Here is a 13,161-nt window from a genome sequence, read left to right on the forward strand (position 1 = left end):
AACTGATTCCTAATTTGCTGTAGTAAAGATTCATACAACTGAATGCCATGTGAAAAAGTAAACTGAAGAATTATAGTTTTCAAATCTCAGCTTCCCTCATATGCTCAGAACTAAACATTTTTCTATGATCCATTTGTATAAATTCTAGTGGATGTGACTAATTATAGCCACAGTGGAAAACAATGGACTATGGTCGCATTTCACACAATATCATGCCTTTAGGAAATATTACTATTTTTATCTCATTAATAAGTAATTGCTATTAATTGTTGAAGCCTTAAAACACGTTTTTATGTTGACAAAAGACCATTTCTACTAACCACTTACTATGTACTACATTGTAATCTAGTGATCCAGAGAGCTGAGGGCCTGCATCGATGATCTTATCAATAGCGCATTTCTCAGGCAAAGTGCATATCTAAGAAAAGCAAAATATTTTCAATTAAGTTCTGTCCAAATTAACTAGTCCATGTCTCCTCAAATCTATTCATGTTTAAACCAATGATTAGATGCCATTTGTTGAATGAACAACATTTTTTTTTTCATTTATCACTTCAGAACTCTAACAAAAAAGGTATGCTCATAACCATCAATTAAGGTGCCAAAAGATGCTACCAACAGAACTCAGAAACCAAAGTAATTATAAATAACAATATTTGCTGGTAAGCAATAAATGTTCATTAATAAATACCAGTATTGACTGACCTTCTTTGAATTGGAATCTGATTCATCTGTGATTCTGAACCTCTCAAAAATAAAGTTGATTCAAACCCCACATGATTATTCTGAGTAAGAAGTTCACTATCTTATGACATAGCTTGACAGCTCTGTTAGGAAATACTTTACTAAAACAAAATTTCTAAGCCTTCCACTCATTTGATTTATCTGTCCTCTGGGGTAAAATGAAATGCAAACAAACAAAAAATCCATGTGCTCACTTACATTTCTTCAGCCACACAGAGATATGACCGACCTGGTCTCTAGGGCCCTTGTCCGTCACCCCACCCCTTTCCTGTACAGCATCTCTTCTAAAATCCATAGGCTCGTATCAAATGTGGTCTGACCACTGACAGCACCATTTCCCTTCACCTTGATACTATCCCCCTATCCAAGCACCTACCACTTCACACAGTAATTAGCACAGTAATTAAGAACACAGGCTCCATAGCAAACTGCCTGGGTGAAAATCCTGGACCTTTATTACCACTATGACTTGAGCCGTCTCTTCAATTCTCTGTTCACATTCCTCATATGTGATACGGGGTACAAATCACACATACCTCTGGGTTGCTCTGAGCAGCAAATTAGACAACATAAAAGCACTGGAATAGTGCCAGCACATCTAAGCACAGAGCAAGTGCTCAAAAGTGTTAGCCAAAAAGCCTGTCGGTAGCTGCAGCATCACATCAATTTACCTGAAACTGCTATTTAATTAAAATTCCCATACTGCACATGAACCAAGTCAAGTCTCCCTCATTATTAAAGAGTACCGTGGGAACCTACCAATATTCTAGTCTAATAAGGTCATTTAAATTTTTTATTTTCTTCAAGAAAACAAAATAGTGTTACTTTTTTAAAAATTAGAGAACTACAATGAAAAATAGTTTCAAAAATAAAAAATAACTTGTAAGATTACCTTTATGTCGTCTTCTGTGATATATCCAGCCTGCACCACCCACCACGCCTCTATGGCAATTTCTACCGGCTTTACTGGCAGAAGATCACGAGCTGTTTTCCTTCTGAAAAATTTCTGCAATAGTACAGTTTGCAATTAGTCTAAATTTACTACTTTCTTTATCAATCCTATCTGAAGACTGTTTCTAACAGGCTAATACCGTTTTAAATTCTCATTTCTAAGAATCTGTTATTCTAGATACAATGAATATAGAAAATAATCTCAAATTATTTTACAATAAATTACTTAAAAAGACTAATCATTAAATCTGGATCTAAATCCAGACTAAAACGAAGCCCAGGATGTGAAAATGCATTTGGAAAAGTGTACTCACTTCACCCACTAAGTGAACCCTGGGAGTAGAATGAGCAAGAAAAAAGACCAACAGAACAAAATTAATTTTAAAAAATAGCCCAGCCGGTGTGGGTCAGTGGTTTAGTGTCAACCTATGAACCGGGAAGTCACAGTTTGATCCCGCCCTCCCACCCCCGCGTCAAGGCACATGTCCGGGTTGCGGGCAGGAGGCAGCTGATCAATGCTTCTCTCTCATCACTGATCTTTCTCTTTCTCTTTCTCTCTCTCTCTCTCTCTCTCTCTCTCTCCCCCCTCCCTCCCTTCCTCTCTGAAATCAATAAAAATATTTTAAAAAATTAACTATATGTTCTATGCCTTCAATTGTTTTAATTAAATAATCATTTAAGTGATAGCCTAGAGCAGGGGTCCTCAAACTACGGCCCGCGGGCCACATGCAAATACAAATATTGTATTTGTTCCCGTTTTGTTTTTTTACTTCAAAATAAGATATGTGCAGTGTGCATAGGAATTTGTTCATAGTTTTTTTTTAAACTATAGTCTGGCCCTCCAACGGTCTGAGGGACAGTGAACTGGCCCCCTGTTTAAAAAGTTTGAGGACCCCTGGCCTAGAGAATACTAAGTTTTTGTACGGTTTCTGTATGAAGCATACTTTACTTGATCAGAGAAATTACAATTCATTATTTCTAACACTTGAAAAATTAATCAGACTGTGATCAGGAGGACAAGAAATGGGAAAGCAAGGGAAATGACTAACTTACTTTTGACGATCTACACTGATTCATCAGGTCGATGTACTGGTTTCTTCCTATGCCAAGAAGCCTTAGACCTGGAAGGAAGAGTCTGTCCTGTAAAGACTTTCAATACATCATGACATGTCAGGACACTCAGTCTTGTAGGGAATAAACCCTTGGCTTTTGTTCATCTTTTGATTATTAGTTGGCAATATCAAATTAAAAGGAATTCTTCGAACAGAATATAAAAGGAAATGAAACTGAGAGAGATGAATTCAAGTAAACACTATTGACAATGCTAAATGAGAAAATTTTTTAAAAGCAGAAGTCCTCCAATTTCAGGAAGTCAAAGTGTACTTCTCAGCAAAAGTTTCTTCTTATACAACAGAACTATGTCCCATTTCAAATATACACTCATTAAAATAAGCTTAATAAAACACCAGCAAATTGTTAGTAATAACTGTGTATCATGCTGTAAAAATATTATATACTTTTTTTTTTCTCCTCATCTGATACACAACACAGCCCAAGTATCAGGAAGAACTTCATTCTCTAGAAATATATAGTCTAGTTCCATTTTTCTGATTTTAACACTCCAAAATATTCTTCTGAGACATTTAGACTAAATCTTACACTTGACTTGTATCAACAATGATGCTTGCGGTTCTCATCTTTCAAGTGTTTCACACATTACAATACTGACACAATAGCATGCATATACAAGGACACACTAAACATTACTGTCTTCAGCATGATTAAATACTTACAGTCGGCAGCAGTAAAATTGGGCAGGGAATCATAACTTTTCTCACTGTTCATAATATCCTTTTCAAAGAAAAATAAATAAAAAATTTTAAATGCAAAATGTCCATAGATAAAAGCATGTGTCTAAACACATAGTTCTATAGCAATAAGAGGAACAATAACTATTACATGAAGCACCGGGATCAGAGTTTGGGTACCTAAAGCATGTGTGCCACACAGTCGCACTTACCACCTGGCCTCCCCACCTAATACCTGAAGATCAGGCTGTCAGGTCCGGGTTCCTTCCAGCACTCTCTATGAGTCCCACACAGTTGCCCTGTCACTTCTGCCCTGTGGAAGCTAAGCAAGGAGTACCTCTAGGAGAGCTCAGGATGCCAACCTCGCCACACTTCACACCTGATCCTAGACTCCTACCCTGAGAAAAGGCTACGCAATGTGTCACAGCTCCATCAACACACATCTAAGACATGTACTGCCAGCAAAGTGTCTGACCACACAGTCATCTCTGCTCCTAGAAGTCCCAATCAGCTGCAGAGTTAAACTGAGAATCCAGCTTCTTCCAACTCCCATCTGCTTTTTAAACCAACTGTTTACTGTGGAGATAACACCCATTTTCAACCCAAAAGCTATACCCAATGGTGTTAAGAACAGAAACCAGACAGCAGCAAGCACATGGACATAACTGAAAGCTAGTAAGTGTGACAAAACTTCCTTCTCTATCTCCCCCAAACCTGTGGACAATACCAGAAATGTAGTCAGAGAAACAACAATTCTACTCACTGATTAGCAGCCACCTCCATTATGCTACTCTGGTTCTCAGGGAAGGGACTGACAGAAACCTAGGCTGTCAGGCCTCAAGCTTTACTTTGTATTTGCTTCAAAATAAGGACACAGGAGACAGGGGACTGTAGAAGTGCCCATGAGTAAGGAGCATAAGGACATAAGTAAAGGGAGCAAACCTCACTGTTACTACAGGTGCCCAACTCCTTTAGTTCTAGGCTTCTCTCTGTTCTTAAAGTGGCTAATGAACACAAAACAGTAGCATTCAAATATAATCAAACAGCAAATGAATACTAGATAAATGCTGCCAGTCTTTACAAAAAGCTCAGTTTTAAAAAGTATATAACTGGTATTTACAGTTATTCAACAGAGGCCTAAAAACTGCCTTTGGAAAAAGGCTAACAGTTTAACTCTGCAGCTAATAATCTGAAGTTAATAATTACAAAAAGATTAGCAGTCTGACACATGTATTATATAACACCAGATCTATATCATGATTTATTGTTGCTATAGGTAGTAAACAGCTAAATACATTAAGTTTCTCTGAGCTTAATGTTCAATCTGTCACCCACATTTTTAACCTTAGTCATGCATTAAATGAAATAAATGTTATACAAACTCTGCTAACATAAATGGCTGATTAATATTATCTATCTCTATATATAAAAGGCTAATATGCAAAGTGTCCCCGCAGTTCAACCGGGAGACCAGGAGTTCTATTGCTTGCTATGATGTGCGCTGACCACCAGGGGGCAGCACAAAATAAAGGAAGGCCCTGGCCGGCAGCTGGAGAAGGGAGGAACCAGCCAGCAGCCAGAAGGCCCAATCAGCCCTGGTTGCCAGCCAAGTGTAGGGGCCCTACCCATGCACAAATTTCAGGCACCGGGCCTCTAGTAATAGCATAAAAAAGAACAGCCCTAGCTGGTTTGGCTCAGTGAATAGAGTGTCGGCTTGTGGACTGAAGGGTCTCAGGTTCGATTCCAATCAAGAGCACATGCCAGGGTTGCGGGCTCAGTCCCCAGTGGGGGTGTGTAGGAGGCAGCCAATCTATGATTCTCTCTCATCACTGATGCTTCTATCTCTCTCTCCCTCTCCCTTCCTCTCTTGATCAATAAAATATATATATTTTGGGGGAAAAAAAGAATAAAAATAGGTACTGTGAAAATATTGATAATGACAACTACAGTGGAACCTCGATTCTTGAACTTAATCAGTTCTAGAAGGCTGTCTGAGATGCCATTTGTTCAAAAACTGAATCATTTTTTCCCATTAGAAATGTAAATTGAATTAATTTACTCCAGACCCCCAAATGATTCCACTTTAACTTTGCTAGTATACACTACATGTCTAATGTACTGTTTAATTTATAAACAAACACTTTTCTTAAAGTTATCAACCACCCCCTACTAGCCTTAAACAAATCACTTTCAGCACTCTTTCCAGGGGCATCTTTCAGGTCAGTATGCTGCATGTCTCTTGCTGTCACTGGCTAACTGCTTTTTATTTATCCAAATCAGCAACCGTTTCTCTGCCTCTTCAATTGCCTGTGATCATTGTTTCTTTCACACCATTAGCAACATTAGCACTCTTGATGGTCTGTTTATGTTTTAAAATGGTGCTAATTGTCCATTTAGTTAGCAACAAAAGCAACAAAAAACACAAAAATATTGACAGCACAATTTCCTGAGATATTGGTGATAAACTGACTCATACTGGCCCATTCTCTCCTTTGTTTGTGTCCTGAGAGATGTTTTTTGTCACGCTGATACACCATGAAAGGTTTGTCACATCCAAAATTAAAGTTTGTTCGTTCAACCAAGACATTTTTTCTGTGAACAACTTGGTCACAACTTGGCCAAGAACCGAATTGTTTGAGATGGGAGACTTTCAAGACCTGAGGTTTGACTGTACTTGTACAAGTGTGGCTAAAACAGTTAATTGTAACCATCAGACCTTTTTACAGTATAAACTCAGAAACAATGTCCAATGTCGCAAGAGCTGCAGAGCTGGTCATCTGCCAAGTGTGCCTGACATGTGGTCCCATCCCATTCCTAATGGTTCAGGTACATAGTAAACTCACCTCCATAATCCCAGTATAATACGAAAATGGTGTTATCCTCAGGCCCTTTACCATAATATCTGATAAATGGTAAGGGTACAGCATGAGATGGTCTCGACTGTACTTTAGTAGTTCCTCATAGTATCTGCGTTCATCTTTCTTGACATGTTTAACTGAGGAAAAGAAAGAAATTCTCCAGTTTTTTCACGTGTCTTATACTTACATAAGTATTTCATACTTTACAAATCAATATTAGTTAAAAAGAAAAGTATATAATTTGGAAGAAAATAAATAAAATAAACTACGTTGGAACAAAGAAACATTATACCACAAGAAATATAAGTACTATGTATAATATATGTAAGTAAAATGTATAATAGGATAGATACAGACAGATAGGACAAATACCAAATCAAAAAGTAAATAAAGTAAGCATGGAATGTCTCCATAAAAAGGTATAAAACAATCTATAATTCATCCAAATCCTTACTATGCCACTTTACAAGATAGCCAAACTGAATGGTAGTTTTCTATAAAATGAAGTCTATTTTTAAAAATTATTTGTTGTTTTTGTGATTTAAATGTAAAAAGACATCTGACTTCCATGAAATAAGTTTAAAAAGAAAACCTCTCTCTGAAACACTGTATTTAAAATGAGAAGAGCACCTGGTAGGGAAGACTAGTACAATAGATTAAACTAATCGAAGTAACCTGACAAATAAAAACATGAAACTAGCTGTGTTTAAAAAGTATTCCAATTATTATAGAAAGAGTTTTCATTAAAGTTATATTATTTGGAAAACTTATGGAGACAAAAACAAACTCAAAGAAAAAATTATTAAGAACTAATATACTTCTTTTTTGGCATGTAAAGTAAAAAGAGGGCATTTGAATCAAGACTAATATTCTCTAGGTAAAACAAATCTATTAACAATACTCTAAAAAATAAATTTCATCAGAGTTAGAAAGAAAAATCTACTTGCTAATGCAACTTGTTAGGTGGGATGGGTCAGTATAGTTTCTTAAAGTCTGCACATGGAATAATTTCAGTACTATAAAATATGTATTGAAAATATAGGATAGATTTATGAAATGATATTTCAGCAACAGTCAACTCTATCTCAATGTAAAAATATCTCTACTTACCTAAGTTATTTCTATATCGTAACTGATTGCGGATGCTGTACAAGACAACCTGCTTTTCATATTCCCTCTGTGAATTTCCAAGACTCTAAAAAAAATTTCAAATAGATTTAAAATAGCTTCTAAACTATAGTACTTTTTCCCCATAAGATTTCAAAACAATGTCCCCTAACTTTATCCTGAAAGCTAAACTTTCCAGAATGGAATAGAGAAGACTTTCCTAGATATTATATTACTGTACTAAATTTCTGCTACGGTTTGACAGCAAAATTTCAATGTGTTTATTTCCAGTCTGCTATTCTAAAAGGACTTACTGAAATTATCTTAAGTATTTAACATAAAATAAAAGAGCAATTTGAGAGCATAGTTTCACTTAACAAAGCACTAAGTTCTACTTACGAAGATCAATGGATGGATGGTTTCTTGCACCTACGTTTATTTAAATTTACGAATGGCTACTGACAACAGATTCTGGTCTGATAGTTATTTTTAGCTGAGGGATATGATTATTAAGAAGTCTGGAGAATGTACTTTCAAATGTACCTCTAAATTTAAGATTACTTCTTTAAAACATCATCTTCTTATGGTCTCATTAGAAAACATTTAGACACTTTTAGAATTCCAATATATTGGAATGATCAAAAAACTCTTTTCAGCTGTGCACATAGTGTTTTTAGCTCAAAGTTGGGTTCTCATGAAAGCAAAGAATACGTTTGCCTGATTATAATAAAATTATATTCAATGTGTAACCATAAACTTAATATGTGACTGCTATCCCTCTTCTAATTACTAGGTATAATCCTTCCGATGTGCTATAAAGTAAAATTAGACATCTCAGGAAACTAACAACAGAAAGATCAGAGGGTTGAGTGATTATACTTCCTACTCACAGGTTTTTAAAAGCCCAGGTAAATGTCCATACACATACTTTCACTTAAGGCAACCTTCATAAAACAGATGAAACTCACATCTACATAAACTGGCAAATAATTAGATACTATCTTAAGGAAAAAAAAAGTGATGTGAGAAAACTAAAAATCTTTCTTCCTGCAACTAGATTATTTATCACAGCTTAAACCACAACTCACACTACTGTCGGAATGTATGTGCTGATAATGTAACTCCAGAAGAAAAAGTGTAACTCAAGCCACTCATACAAAATATAAGGGTCCATTATTTATAAGCTAATTAGAAAGTGCAGAATCTATTAAACATCTAAGTCTCTGCACTGGGCTTTAATGACTGGTCCTGATCAATTCACTGGTGTGCACACACACACCCAAGAACTACATTAACAGTTGATTTTACTCTTCTCTGCCCACTACATAAAATATAACTGCTTTGTTCACAAAGATTCTTTCGCTTGTCTCCCACTCCTACCCCAAATTTCCCATCATTCACATTTTAAAACACTGTTGCCACTGCAGGAGGCAACTAAAGAAAGCTCATTTTACTCTCAGACAGCGCTGACCCTGCAGAAATACTGACCAGGTCTAACAAATGGAGTTGGGCTGCAGAGAAGGACCTCTAACAGATGAAGGGGCAACAGAGGCACTGGCCGTAAAAAACCACCATCAGATAGATGTTCCTACAAACCCTAACCTCAATGTGTAACTCAAAAAAAAAAAAAAAAAAAAATACAGATTTTTTTTAATTGACCCTTTCGGGATTATACAGAACCTCATCGTAAGATTTAAAATAAAATAACTACGAATTGTTTTTGAACAATGAATACAAGATACTCATAAACTACTTTTAAAATCCTGAAATAATGGCTCTATCCACAACTTTTTATGTTTTTTTTAAGTCTAATATGACCCATAACCCATAAAAATATTTCATCTCATCCATATAAAAGCAAATTTTAAAACAATAGTTTGAAATAAAAAAATTTTAACAATCTGAATCCTTTCCCCCCAGCTTTCAGAACCGGAAAATGAGTCATTTCCAAATTAAACTTATCAGAAGTTGCTGGAAACTTTATCAAAGTACTTAGTAGCTCTCTAATGCCAAGTCCAAATCCTTTCCACAAGGAACATGCCCCACTTTTAAATTGCCTGAGCTTTAACTTAGCTCCTGGGGCAAGATCTCAGGCTGATGCCATCATTCATTCACTCCAAAAGTATTCACTAAAACCTATGTGATAGGTGTTCAAAAAACCAAAGCAAAACAAGTACTGTAAGGAGAAAATGCACTGTAGGGGGCTAAGTGCTATGGGAGTGTAGAAACACAGTGCTGTGGTGCATTATCTGAGGGTCAACTGACTCAGATTTAGGAGGTCAGCGACCCCTTCCTGGAGGAGTTAGTATCTGAGATTCACGAAGAAGCTACACGTAAATCTACAGGAGACGGGTAGTGAGCGAATTGGGGTTGTGTTTAGAAAGCTCACCCCAGTGTAGTGTGAAGAATGGATGGGAGGGTCCCATTCTCAGGGCAAGACACAGAGATAGAGAATGGATGAGCCACCCTGGCGGAGCCTGGCCCAGGGACAGTGGAAAGACCACGGCGCACCCTGTGCAGACCGGCTTTGCAATGCCGTCTACCAGTGGAAACTTATCCTAAGCTAAACAGCTATTCTTTTACGTGCCCTTACCCCCCAAAATTGCTTTAAATTTAATATCACATTTGTACCTAATTTTAACAGTGTTCTGAAATTACTTTTAATAGTCATGCCTAAGGTTTAGAAATGTTTTTACCAATACTAATTAAGGCCAGTTCCTCATGTTGGACACAATCTTCCATTATGCTACATTTATGTTTGTGAAGTCGTCTTCAGATATGCCACAGAACCCTAGAGAACACGAGTGTCCACCAGAGCCTTCATTCACACTCAGCGAGAGGGACTTACTCTCTCGGATGCAGACCTCTCTCTTTCTAGGTCCAGCTAAGCACTGCACGGGCAGCCCTGACAACCAAGCATTCCGAGTTCCTGCAATTTATCCTTCCACTTCCCTGCTTTCTTGAAATCCTGGAGTGAAAGTATTTTCTCTGCCACGTGATGCATCGCCAGACCTTAAATTATTCATTTCCTAGAACTAAGTCTCCAAGCTGGGAGAGCGATAATCCTGACACAATCACCACCACGCTCCCGAATTTTCCAAGGCGACTGCCCAGCACCGAGGGAAGCAGAACTCCACTCCCCACCCAGCGGAAGGTCAACCTCTGACCAGAGAATCAGTGGCTCATCTGCAGCTCCTACCACACTACCTTCCCATGGTGTTCCACCACCTGCCATGTTCTATGCTTATTCACCTGCGATCTTTTTTTTTTTTTTTACTAAAATGTCAGCTCCATGAAGGCAGGGTCTGTCTGGAACAAGGCATAGCACGCAGTAGGTGTTCAATAAATGCATGAAACAACGGAGTAAAAATCAACCTCAAGCATTTGAGACTTGACTCTCAAAACCTCTCTTGCTGAAACGTCTCTTATAAACCCATCTTGTCATGCGGATAAAGTTTAAAAAAAAAAAAAAAAAAGGACAAAGTCCCTTCAAACCCTGGCTCTGCTTTTCCAGCCTCACCTGCTCCCACTCCCAGGCGCACAGACAACCCCCGCTCCCAGCAGGTCCCTGGACCTGCGCCTCCAAACTCCCTGACAGTGGGTCGCCTGCTTCTCTCCAGACACGCTTTCGCACGCCCGAGCCTTTGGACATGACGTGCCCTCTGCCTGGGAAACCTTCTTTCCCGCTTTTACTCGTCCTCTAGGGCCCTGTTTGAATGCCTCGGGGACACATCCTCGCGACACTCCCTGGACAACGCCTCCCTCCCTCCTCTGAGAATGTGCATGTATGACCACACGGGTGGGTCAGAGCTGCTGTCACCTGCAACGCTCTCCCTGGTTTCCCGCCCCGGCCCCGCGCCCTGAAGTTCTGGGGGTCAGTTTCCCATCTGTTCCCGGGCGCCTCGCCCACTGCCCGGGCAAGTGGAGGCTCCAAGCAAAAGCGCCAGGCGAGCCCAGAGCGCGGTTCCAGCCCACAGCTTCCAGCCTCGGCGGCCCCCGAGCCGTCCCCTCCTCACCCCGGACCCCGGACCCCGGCGGGGGGACAGGCGGGAGCCAGCCGAGAGCAACCAGCCCCGGCCCCGCGGGCGCAGCCAGCAGGTGACGGCGCGGCGGGGCCCGGCCCCGGAGGGCGGCCGTACCTGCCTCACGTTGGCCGGCAACTTGCTCCAGGGGTAGTTGTGCCGGATGTGGAACTCCACGTCTATGTTCATGGTGCCCCGAACCCTGGCCGGCGGGGGCGCCCCGGCCCGCGGCTGCAACGACGCCTCCCGCCTCCCGCCCGCCCTCGGCCTGTCCGGGGGGCCCGCGGGAGGCCCGCGCTCACACCGCCGACCGCCCGCACAGCCCCATGGCCAGGGCTCCCGACGGCTCGGCGCGGCCCGGGCCAAGGGGCACGGGAGCAGCGGGGACGGGCACGGGGAAACCTTGGCAGCTTCAAGTTTCTTCCTAGTTTCGCCCGCCGGAAATGGCTCTGGGTGTGCGTCACTTCCGCCCGCTGGCGCGAGGCCGAAGGGGCGGGGCTCCAGGCTGGCCTCTGGCCCCGCCCTCTGCACTCCGGGGCGGGGCTACGAGGTGCTGTCCAGAGGTGTCCGGGTACCTGCCGCTCCCCCCCCCCCCCCCCCCCCCCGCCCACGCCCACGCCCACGCCCACGCCCTCCTGCAGTCGCTCTGGGGATGAATCAAAAATGGCGCTTGGGTTGGCACTGCCATTGCTGGGTGACCCACTTGCCCCAAAATGCGAACCCAGGGGGCCCAAGAGCCGCGATTACAAGAGCCAATGGCTGGTTTCAAATAGTGCGAGAGCAGTGCGCCCCCAGAGGGCTTCTCCATAGCCAACCCAGGCCTGTACCTCTGGGCACCACCACCTTGGGAGTTTCTAAGTCAGAGCTTTCCCCACATTGAGTGAGAAGCTGGGAAGGAGCAGAGCAAAGGTCTGGTGACGTTTCATCCCTCCCAGGTAGTAGCTGAATCTTGTGGAAGAGAAACGTTGGGATCTGCTTCAAAGATCCAAATTCCTACAAAGTAGAGAGATTCAGGGAGCTGAGAATTTAAACAAGCTGGTGCCGATAAGCTAGGGAGGCAGAAAGGGAACCCAGGAGATAAACACCCTTGCAGGCAGCCCTTGGTTACTGCTTTCTTCTGCTCTCTCCATACGAATGCCTCCAGAGTCACTTGTTAAAGGCAGAAATCCAGCCTATTTAGTTTCAGTTCTAGAGAGATGCTTGGGAACAATTTCTTCCAGAATTTGTTACACTGGCTTAGCAAACCCATGACTATTGTTACTGGCAGCAACTAGAGACAAGCTCAGTATTTTTGCAACTATTTTTCTGTTTTAAACAATGTTGTTGTTTTTTATACACAGAAACTTGTATACTCAGGAATTTTTATAAGATGCCTACCCCACATCTCAGCAGCAGACCAGTCTGACTCATAGCAAGAACCCCACTGTGTCTGATGAGTTGAAACAAATGTGGTCCACACTCCCCTTGCATAGGTGTATTGGTCTGAGATTATCCTATATAATAAAAGGCTAATATGCAAATAGACCAAATGGCAGAACAACCAAACAACCGGTCACTATGATGTGCACTGTCCACCAGGGGGCGCACGGAACATGGAGGGTGTTGGCAGCAGGCGGCAGAGCAGGGGATATGGTGGACGTCGGTCTTGGCGGGATCGTGGAGCAGGTGAGC

General features: G+C 41.2%; 1 protein-coding gene across 2 annotated transcripts in view; it reads right to left on the reverse strand.

Annotated features, from left to right (window-relative positions):
• The window catches only part of FAM91A1 (family with sequence similarity 91 member A1), a 42,338-nt gene extending 30,419 nt beyond the window's left edge, over positions 1-11,919 (reverse strand). For both annotated transcript variants that reach the window (XM_070391873.1, XM_070391872.1), the window contains exons 1-7: positions 11,608-11,919; positions 7,472-7,556; positions 6,347-6,498; positions 3,489-3,546; positions 2,749-2,816; positions 1,637-1,750; positions 328-418 (exon numbers count right to left, since the gene is read on the reverse strand). In XM_070391873.1, the coding sequence (XP_070247974.1) occupies positions 328-418; positions 1,637-1,750; positions 2,749-2,816; positions 3,489-3,546; positions 6,347-6,498; positions 7,472-7,556; positions 11,608-11,679 (640 nt within the window). In that variant the 5' untranslated portion in view covers positions 11,680-11,919. The remainder of the gene's footprint in view (positions 1-327; positions 419-1,636; positions 1,751-2,748; positions 2,817-3,488; positions 3,547-6,346; positions 6,499-7,471; positions 7,557-11,607) is intronic.
• Positions 11,920-13,161: the final 1,242 nt, after the last annotated feature.

This window comes from Myotis yumanensis, unplaced genomic scaffold (genome assembly GCF_028538775.1).
Source record: "Myotis yumanensis isolate MYYU_CA2020_CCGP unplaced genomic scaffold, mMyoYum1.0.hap1 SCAF_15, whole genome shotgun sequence".
Lineage (NCBI taxonomy): Eukaryota > Metazoa > Chordata > Mammalia > Chiroptera > Vespertilionidae > Myotis > Myotis yumanensis.